Below are 9,956 nucleotides of genomic sequence, written 5' to 3' on the forward strand. Positions count from 1 at the left end.
ACACACACACACACAGACACACAGACAGACACACACACACACAGACACGCACACACAGACACACACACACACACATATACACACACAGGCATATATACACACACACATACAATCACACACACACACATAAACACACACACAGACACAGACACACACAAATATACACACAGGCATATATACACACATACAATCACACACACACACAGGCACATATACACACACACAGACACACACATACACACACACAGACACACACACACACACACACACACACACACACACATACACACACACACACACATATATACACACATACAATCACACACACACACAGGCACATACACACACACATATACACACATACACGCATACACACACAGACACATACATACACACACATACAATCACACACACACATACTTACACAAACACACATCAAAATACAAAGGAAATGACCATATTTGGATGTGACAGCATTGTACAGGAGAGAGAGAGAGAGAGAGAGAGAGAGAGAGAGAGAGAGAGAGAGCTTTCTAACGGTAAATGTGCAGACAGCATGATGATTCAGAACACCACCTGTTGTTAATTTACCAGAAATCTGGAGACGCAAACAGCAATAACACATCCTCGGGTATGAGGAAATCTCAACATATACACACACACACACACAGACACACACACACACATATACACACACACACACACACACATACAGACAGCACACACACACACACAGGCATATATACACACACACATATACACACACATATACACACAGGCATATATACACACACACATACAATCACACACACACACACACACACACACACACACACACACACACACACAGACACATACAGACAGACACACACAGACACACACACACACATATACACACACAGGCATATATACACACACACATACAATCACACACACACACACACACACACACACATATACACAGACAGACGCACAGACAGACGCATACACAGACACACAGACATACACGCATACACAGACACACACACATACACACAGACACACACGCACACACACACACACAGACACACACACACACACAGACACACATACACACACAGACACACACACGCACAGAGACACACAAACACACACAGATACGCAGACACACACACACACACACACACAAACTTACACAAGCCCACACATACACACAGTATTGACACATTATTTTAACATGAACTAAATAATTCTTTGATTATCATATGAATAAATTTATATTGTAATGCTTCAGATGCTTCAGACTCCCTGACATGTTACAAAAATCTAACAGGAAGTGACTTGCTATCCATTTCTAAACACAACCAATCAAAATGCTACACTTATTTACCAGGGCACACACACACTCCTCACATTTGCAAACACATTATGTCATAACTGAACACTAACCAAAGCATTGCTTTAGTATTGGCCTATACATAGGTCAAAGGTCAGATTACCTGTTTTGAACAATGGATGCCAACAATAGACAGAGAGAAAGGGGAGTATAGAGGTAGAGACAGGGGATAACAACGAAGAGGAGGAGGAGGGAAGAAGAGGAAGAAGGAGAGCCATGTCTGATGAGATCAGGGAGAGAAGCCCATCTTTCAATCAGACTTCGTTTTGCACAAACTGTCCCCCCCCCTGCCCCGACACACAAGCATGCACAAACACTCACAACACACACACACACACACACACACAAAGACACACACGCACACACACAAACACACACACACACACACATATTCTTTATTCTAAAAATGATACCTTTGGTTTACATATGTTTATACTTTTGTTTTCTTGTTTCATGCTACTGTATACAATACTGTGCTCCTCTTACAAACGTAATGTTTTGCCCAATACATATTTTGTTTCACTGTAACATTAGATTGTTTTTACAGTGCACTTTTCAACCAGTCTCAGCAGACTACTTTCTCTCTAGAACATTGTAAATGTAGATATAAGCCTATGAAAGACAAAAGAGCTTTAGATTTAGAACAACAGTGTGTACATGGTATATGCAAAAATTTACTATTATGAAAAAAGTGTTTGCCATTTGATGCAAATGCTTCATTTTGAGATGTGTTTATGGTATTTTGAATGCAGTGTTTGATTTTGAAGGAGATGTGAGGCATTTTGCATTTTGTGTGTGCAGTTTTAGGAATTGTGTGTAGAGTTTTGAAAAAAGGAGACATAGTTTTGAAAACGTGTGTAGGCTGTTGGAAAAAACTGTAATCTGGCCCCGCCCAAGAGAAACCTGCGTGGATCAGGAAGATGGAATAACTAATAACTAACTAGACTACGCCCACGTAATCCAGATTCAGGATGAGCCTATATATATTTAGGAAGATAGACAGGATTCTGAACGCTGCTGTCCTCACTTCACAAAGAAGAGCCGAGAGGTGTAGTGTGTTACAACACGCAGTACATGCACTAACCTGGGAACGATCCTGACGATCATCAACAGCCCAACTAAAGCTACGCTCCTTACTGTAAGTACAATAATACCTTCAATAAAAACTTTATGAGTAAAAAGTCAATACTTACCTGTCAACAGCCATGAACCTGTAGGAAGCGATATTTCAATTCCAGTAAACTTCTAAAACTACTTTTTACAACTTGTTTATTTACCAGTACTTAAAAACGGTAAGTCATTAAATACATTATACTTTACAATAATGCATGAGTATTTACAGTTTTTTCCAACTGCTTACACACGTTTTCAAAACTATGTCTCCTTTTTTCAAAACTGCAATGCAAAATGCCTCACATCTCCTTCAAAATGAAACACATCTCAAAATGAAGCATTTGCATCAAATGGCAAACACTTTTTTCATAATAGTAAACTTTTGGATATATCATGTACACACTGTTGTTCTAAATCTAAAGCTCTTTTGTCTTTCATAGGTTTATATTTATATATAGAATTGTATGCACTTTGTGCAAAACAAAGTCTGATTGATGAGTAATGCTGAAATAGTCATTAGATAGTTGCATGCAGTATGGACGCCACTGTAAAGCTACTCAAGATGGGCTTCTCTCCCTGATCTCATCAGAGATGGCTCTCCTTCTTCCTCTTCTTCCCTCCTCCTCCTCCTCCTCGTTGTTATCCCCTGTCTCTCTCTCCCTCCTCCTCCTCCTCGTTGTTGTCCCCTGTCTCTTCCTCCTCCTCCCCTTGCTCTCTGTCTATTGTTGGCATCCATTGTTCAAAACAAATAATCTGACCTTTGACCTATGTATAGGCCTATACTAAAGCAATGATTTTTGGAGATTTGCTGTGTAGTTTATCACTTTGAGTGAGAGGTTTCAAAAATCATGTGACATGAAAATATTTTGTGTGTAAGCAGCTGGAAAAAACAGTAATTAACAAGATAAATAATGTAAATGATAATGAAACAATTATTTTGTTTATACTATAATAATGTCAATGGTGTGTGTGTGTGTGTGTGTGTGTGTGTGTGTGTCTGTGTGTGTATGCGTGTCTGTGTGTGTGTGTCTGTCTGTGTGTGTGTGGGTGTGTGTCTGTGTCTGTGTGTGCGTGTGTCTGTGTGTGTATCTGTGTGTGTGTGTGTGTGTGTGTATATATCTGTGTGTCTGTGTGTGTGTGTGTGTGTTATGTGTGTCTATGTGTGTCTGTGTGTGTGTTTTTGTGTGTTTGTGTGTTATGTGTGTGTATGTGTGTCTGTGTGTGTGTGTCTGTATGTGTCTGTGTGTGTGTGTGTGTGTATGTTGAGATTTCGTCATACCTGAGGATGTGTTATTGCATGTCTCATATAGGCTTCTCTCTTAGAGTTTGGGCCTCATAAAGCCCTAAAAAAGAAACTCAGCCATCAAAGAAAAAAACGACAAAAAGGTCCAAAAAAAACATCAGAGAAAGCGTGAAAACGTTGAAAAAGTAACTGGGAAAAAGATTATTAAATACATTCAACTTTACAATAATGCATAAGTAATTAATTTAATGTAAAAATAAAATAATAAATAAAAATGTTGAACGTGAACTTCCTCCACAGGATGATGACTCCATCTGCGGTCTTCGTCTTGCTGGCTGTTCTAGGACAGATCAGCTGCCAATTAGGTAAGATCATTTTTTGATTGGTTGAAACAAATTATTGATGTTCCCCAATTAATTCAAATTTTAGTATTTAATAGACATATGTAATATATCTATCCATCTATGTCTCTGTCTCTATTTCTCTGTCTTTCTATCTATCTATCTATCTATCTATCTATCTATCTATCTATCTATCTATCTATCTATATATCTTAATTATCACATCATAACAACTCACTGCTCCAACTGGGGATTTATACCATTTAACGTGACCAATAGATGAGGTTGACCAGACAGTCACATTCAAAGTTCAATCAAATATACTGACTGCCTGTTCTTTGAAGCCTCCCATAGTCTTTAATGAAACATTTTGCAACCTTGTCTAGATCCTAATGTAACTAAAGGTAGAAACGTGAATCAGTCCTCCCTGTACGAGAAAGAGGTCCCTGAAAGGGCCATTGATGGAAATTGTGCTAGCAACCTGAGAGTAGGGATCCTGTAGCATCACTAAAAATGATTTAAACCATGGTGGAGACTGGACCTCCTGAAGACATATCAGATCAACATTGTCACCAAAAGGTCATACTATAATATGTCAAAATAAGTCATAAAAAATCATAATACACTATGTCAAAAAATATTCAGAAAAGTTTATTAGTATAGTATGACAAAATAAATAATAAAAAGTCATAGTATTGTATGTCTAAAAAATCACAAAAAGTCATAATGTAGTATGTCACAAAAAATTCATAGTATAGAATGTCGAAATAAAGCAGAAAAAATACAGTAGTGCATGTCGAAAAATTTTAAAACAATTCATAGGACGGTATATCAAAAAAAGTCATAAAAAGTCATAGTATAGCATGTTGAAAAAAGTCATTAAAAGTCCAACTATAGTATGTCAAAATAAATCATAAAAAATCATACTGTAGCATGTCGAAAAAAGTCAGAAAAAGTCATAGTTTGGAATGTCACTGGTCAGGCTTTAGGTGACACTGCTCCAACTGGTGATTTATAACATTTAACATGACCAATAGATGATGTTGAGCAGACAGTCTCATTCAAAGTTCAATCAAATACAGTACAGGCCAAAGATTTGGACACACCTTCTCATTCAATGCATTTCCTTTTTATTTTCATGACTATTTACATTGTAGATTCTCACTGAAGGCATCAAAACTATGAATGAACACATATGGAATTATGTACTTAACAAAAAAGTGTGGAAATAACTGAAAACATGTCTTATATTTTAGATTCTTCAAAGTAGCCACCCTTTGCTTTTTTATTAATAAGGGAAAAAAGTCCACTAATGAACCCTGACAAAGCACACCTCTGAAGGTAAAACCATTTCAGGTGACTACCTCATGAATCTCATTGAGAGAACACCAAGGGTTTGCAGAGTTATCAAAAAAAGCAAAGGGCGGCTACTTTGAGTAATCTAAAATATAAGACATGTTTTCAGTTATTTCACACTTTTTTGTTAAGTACATAATTCCATATGTGTTCATTCATAGTTTTGATGCCTTCAGTGAGAATCTACAATGTAAATAATCATGAAAATAAAGAAACACATTGAATGAGAAGGTGTGTCCAAACTTTTGGCCTGTACTGTATACTGACTGTTGTTTGGTGGCAAATTTGGTCAGATCAACACATGTAATATGTCTGTGCCTTCCCTAAAGTGTCTTTAATGAAACATTTTGTAACCTTGTCTAGATACTAATATTGCTAGAGGTGGAAACGTGATTCAGTCCTCCCTGTACGAGAATGAGTTCCCTGAAAGGGCCATTGATGGAAATCGTGCTAGCAACCTGGGACAGAGATCCTGTAGCGTCACTAACAATGATTTTAAACCATGGTGGAGACTGGACCTCCTGAAGACATATCAGATCAACACTGTCACCATCACCAACAGAGGAGATTGTTGCCACGAGAGAATCAATGGTGCTGAGATCCGCATTGGAGATTCCCTCAACAACAATGGCAACAATAACCCCAGGTAACTGTCCTTTCTGTCTTATAATAGATTCAAACATTTAACATTAGATGTGTAAATTACAGGACTTTAGTGCTCTGGATATCTACATACTTCCCTAATAGAAAGCCATAGTTTTCAGAGCAATAGCATGATCAGAATTTAAGTACAACTAGTGGTAAGGTTTATTCACAGTCTGTGTGGTAACCAAGTTTAACTCATATAATATAACTCTATAATTTACAAAGCCCCAACAATTACAGTAATTCCCTCAAGAGCAAGAAGTGCGACAGTGGCGAGCAAGAAGTGCGACAGTGGCGAGGAAAAACTCCCTCTTGGGAAGAAACCTCGGACAGACTCTTGGTAGGCGGTGTCTGACGGTGCCGGTTGGGGATATGATGAACAGTGGCGATAATAGTCACATTCTGCAGCCTAAACCGTACAAGTTACGCAATTGAAACTTTCAGGGATGGTACAGAGTGTGATTTGTATCTTGGATAGGAAAAATGACACTTATCCACCAGCAGGGGGCGCTATAAAATAATGGGTTTTGCACCATAACTCCCAAACCGTACATTGTACATTCAAAAACTTCATATTCTTGCATTCCTTGAATTCAGCTGAATCACATGACGAAGACCACGCCCATTTCCGCCTAGACGTTTCTCCACGAAAAATCACGATATATTGTAAACCTACTTTTTCAAACTCCTCCTAGATCATGCATCCGATACAAAAACTTGGTACGTATCATCTCCAGACCACCCTGACAATAAGTTATCAAAATAATTTTTAATTGTTTTTTAATTGGCAAAATACATACAAACAAATTTGTGTAGCTAGCTACCAAAACAAGAACTTTTTCATATCTCCGCCAAATTAAATCTCATGAACGTCTCATCCGACTTTTGCTATATTTAGAGGGTACCATCTAGGGCCACTCCTGAGGCCACTCCTAAAGTGGTATACTGATTTGTCAAAGTGGGCGTGGCCTATGGGACCCTCACATGGACCTCACATACCAAAAATATTATGTGGACCACTAGGTGGCACTATATTCAAGGTAGATGCGTTTTGGCTTATAACTGCAACATTAAACATCCCACATTTTAAAACCTTACATCCACGTGTTCCTTCAATCAATTCAAAGTCCTCCTAGGTTTTGGGTCTGATCTGTATTGGCACAATGCATCTCCAGACAGACCTGACCAAAAGTTATAAAAAAAATTTTGCTATGTTAAAATATGCGTAAACTACAAATTAACAAAATTTTAATGTACATCTCAAAGTAAATGTTACCAACACAAACCTTAAGATTCATGTTCAACATTCCACTCTGAGGCTTTGTACCAAATTAGGTGAAGATCGGCACTTAGGGGGGGCTCTGATCAGGGTAAACATAGCGCCCTTTATATAGAGAGTGTGGCCAACTAGGGAATCGACTGTTCTGGGCTATCCCGTTATGCAATTGGTTCCGAGGTGGTAACGTGTTTCGTGGACTCCATGTTTGATACCAACATTCATCTGATTTCCATTGACATAGTACAGGGAATAGTGGAAAAATGTAATAAATTATTTAAAAAATGACATCTCAGAACAAATGCCCAACTGCTTGGCTGCAATGAAAGACAGGGAATCAGCAAACGATTTCACAAGTCCCCCCGTGAAGCAAAAAGTTTGGGAGCTGTTCATTATTGTGTGAGGTAAATGTCAATTTGTCTCTACGATATGATAACAAATTAATACCATCGTTAAAGTATACGATGCTGTCAAAAAAGTTCTAACTGCTTTATAAATGAATGAAGTTTGAAGTTAGCCTTATGCTAGCGTTAGCTTTTTCGCTAGCACTGTACCTAAATGCTTGTGATCTTGCCGTAGTCATAGCTATGGCTTTTGGTCTCGACCAGGTGTCTTTATTATGTTCAGAATAATATTGGAGGGAAAGTGAAACACAGCTTGGACAGGGATGTTGTTCGGCTTTTCACAAGTTTAGACAGCTACGCCGATGTTTGCTAACGTTAGCGCAACAGCATTAGCCTAGCCTGCTAGGTAGCCAAATATTACGACTGCCTTCAGAGTTTCTTATATCTGTGTCCACGTTGTCAACATAAGACCTGTGGCGTTAGTGCTCCTTTTGTACCATCATTTTATTGAATGAAATATTGATCTTCGCTCCTCTGAGATGGGTGGGTTTTTGTTACGTTACACACAAAGCTAGCTATAGTTAGCCTGTATGCTAGTGGACATTAGAAAGGTAAACACTGCTCAGAGACTTATTAGGCGACGTGGTCACTCACTACATGGGCATTTTTTAGAGGCCCATATACGATATAGAAGGTAAATATACACTGGAATATTTCCATAAGGGCCTTTTACATATTGACAAACGTTGATAATAACATGTATATGCCTGTTTAAGGTGAAAATAAGCAATTTATTTCAAGATAGCATATTCGCCCCATTGGGTTACACTGTAGAGTAATCTGACGTTGGTATCCAATATGGCGCCCATGATTTAAAAACCTGTTTAGGCCTATAATTCACTAAATGTGAATGCGACATTTGCAATTGCAATTTACTACAGAGCTTGCAGACCGTATGTTGCAACATGTTTCCTGGCGTTTGCCTCGCTGCCGTCACACTTTGGGTTTCACTTCCACTGGATTCGCCAGTCATCGGGGCGACTTGCCCTGGGGAGGCTGCTTGCAATTCTAGTAATAGATTTGAACATTTAACATTGGTTGTGTAAATTACAGGAGATTAGTGCTCTGGATATCTACATACTTCCCAAATAGAAAGCCATAGTTTTCACAGCAATAGCATGATCAGAATTTAAATAGTTCTGTTTAATTTTATGTTTCTTCAGATGTGCTGTTATCTCGTCTATGGCAGCTGGGACCTCCCAAACCTTTGTGTGTAATGGAATGAAAGGTCGTTTTGTCAACATTGTGATTCCAGGAAGACGAGAATACCTGACACTGTGCGAAGTGGAAGTCACTGGGACAGCATCATAGGAAACTGATTCTAACCCTAAACTGATTCTAACCCTAATTTCTTAGTTTATGTTCACTTATTCTAACGCTAGTCTATGCAAGTTTGCGTATTTACTGTGCTTTTGCTTCGCACACAGAGCATATTTTAAGTAAAACACTTTATGTGGTATTACATATCATAAGGTCAGGACATCATACAATCGTATGCTGGAGCTTTATGTAAAACTGATTCAGATGGTTGTTTTATACATTAGCTAACATAAAATAAAGGCTATGGTTCAAATTTAAATAGCGAACAAAAGAGATACAGCTCTAGTAACTGATTATACCTACTATTCTGTACCATGAAAGCAGCGAGAGATGCATTATTAAACAGAACTGTGGGAAAATGAAAGCAATGGGTGAGAAATGATATACAGTGCACTGGCTGCATTGTATTTGTTGTAATTTTTCTTGGGCTTGTTTCTATCTACTGTACTTAAATGTACTTGCAAAATAAACATTACTTTTAAAGCTAATCTGCGTGCGTGTGTGTTTGTGTTTTTCCTCATTGTCTGTCCAAAATTGCTTGGCTGTCTTTTCAAATGAGTATAATTTTTGGGTAATGCAAGCACAGCATACAGAAACAACAGCATATAGCTAAGAGGCCTATACTGTACATGTTTAAAATGTTTTCCTACATCTTGAGAGAATGCAGCAACATAGCTGTCTTAGATGTAAGTCATGTATCATATAAGTTTAACTTTGATGGACATTCACATCTGTAGTTACATTTTCTACTGGTATGATCTTATTCTTATTTGAAATTTGGTGGGGCAAACATACTTTTAGGGGACGTGTGTCTAAAAGGATGGAGAACTCATCAAGAATATTTCCTTTGGATGGAATGGTGTAGCAATAAAAACATGAAGTT

The 9,956-nt window shown here is 38.0% G+C and overlaps 1 protein-coding gene across 2 annotated transcripts in view; it reads left to right on the plus strand.

Moving 5' to 3' along the window:
* Nucleotides 1-9,561, plus strand: part of LOC120562390 — an 80,622-nt gene extending 71,061 nt beyond the window's left edge. For both annotated transcript variants that reach the window (XM_039806106.1, XM_039806107.1), the window contains 2 exons: nt 5,792-6,074; nt 8,917-9,561. In XM_039806106.1, the coding sequence (XP_039662040.1) occupies nt 5,792-6,074; nt 8,917-9,064 (431 nt within the window). In that variant the 3' untranslated portion in view covers nt 9,065-9,561. The remainder of the gene's footprint in view (nt 1-5,791; nt 6,075-8,916) is intronic.
* Nucleotides 9,562-9,956: the final 395 nt, after the last annotated feature.

The sequence above is a fragment of the Perca fluviatilis genome, chromosome 7 (genome assembly GCF_010015445.1).
Source record: "Perca fluviatilis chromosome 7, GENO_Pfluv_1.0, whole genome shotgun sequence".
NCBI classification, from domain to species: domain Eukaryota; kingdom Metazoa; phylum Chordata; class Actinopteri; order Perciformes; family Percidae; genus Perca; species Perca fluviatilis.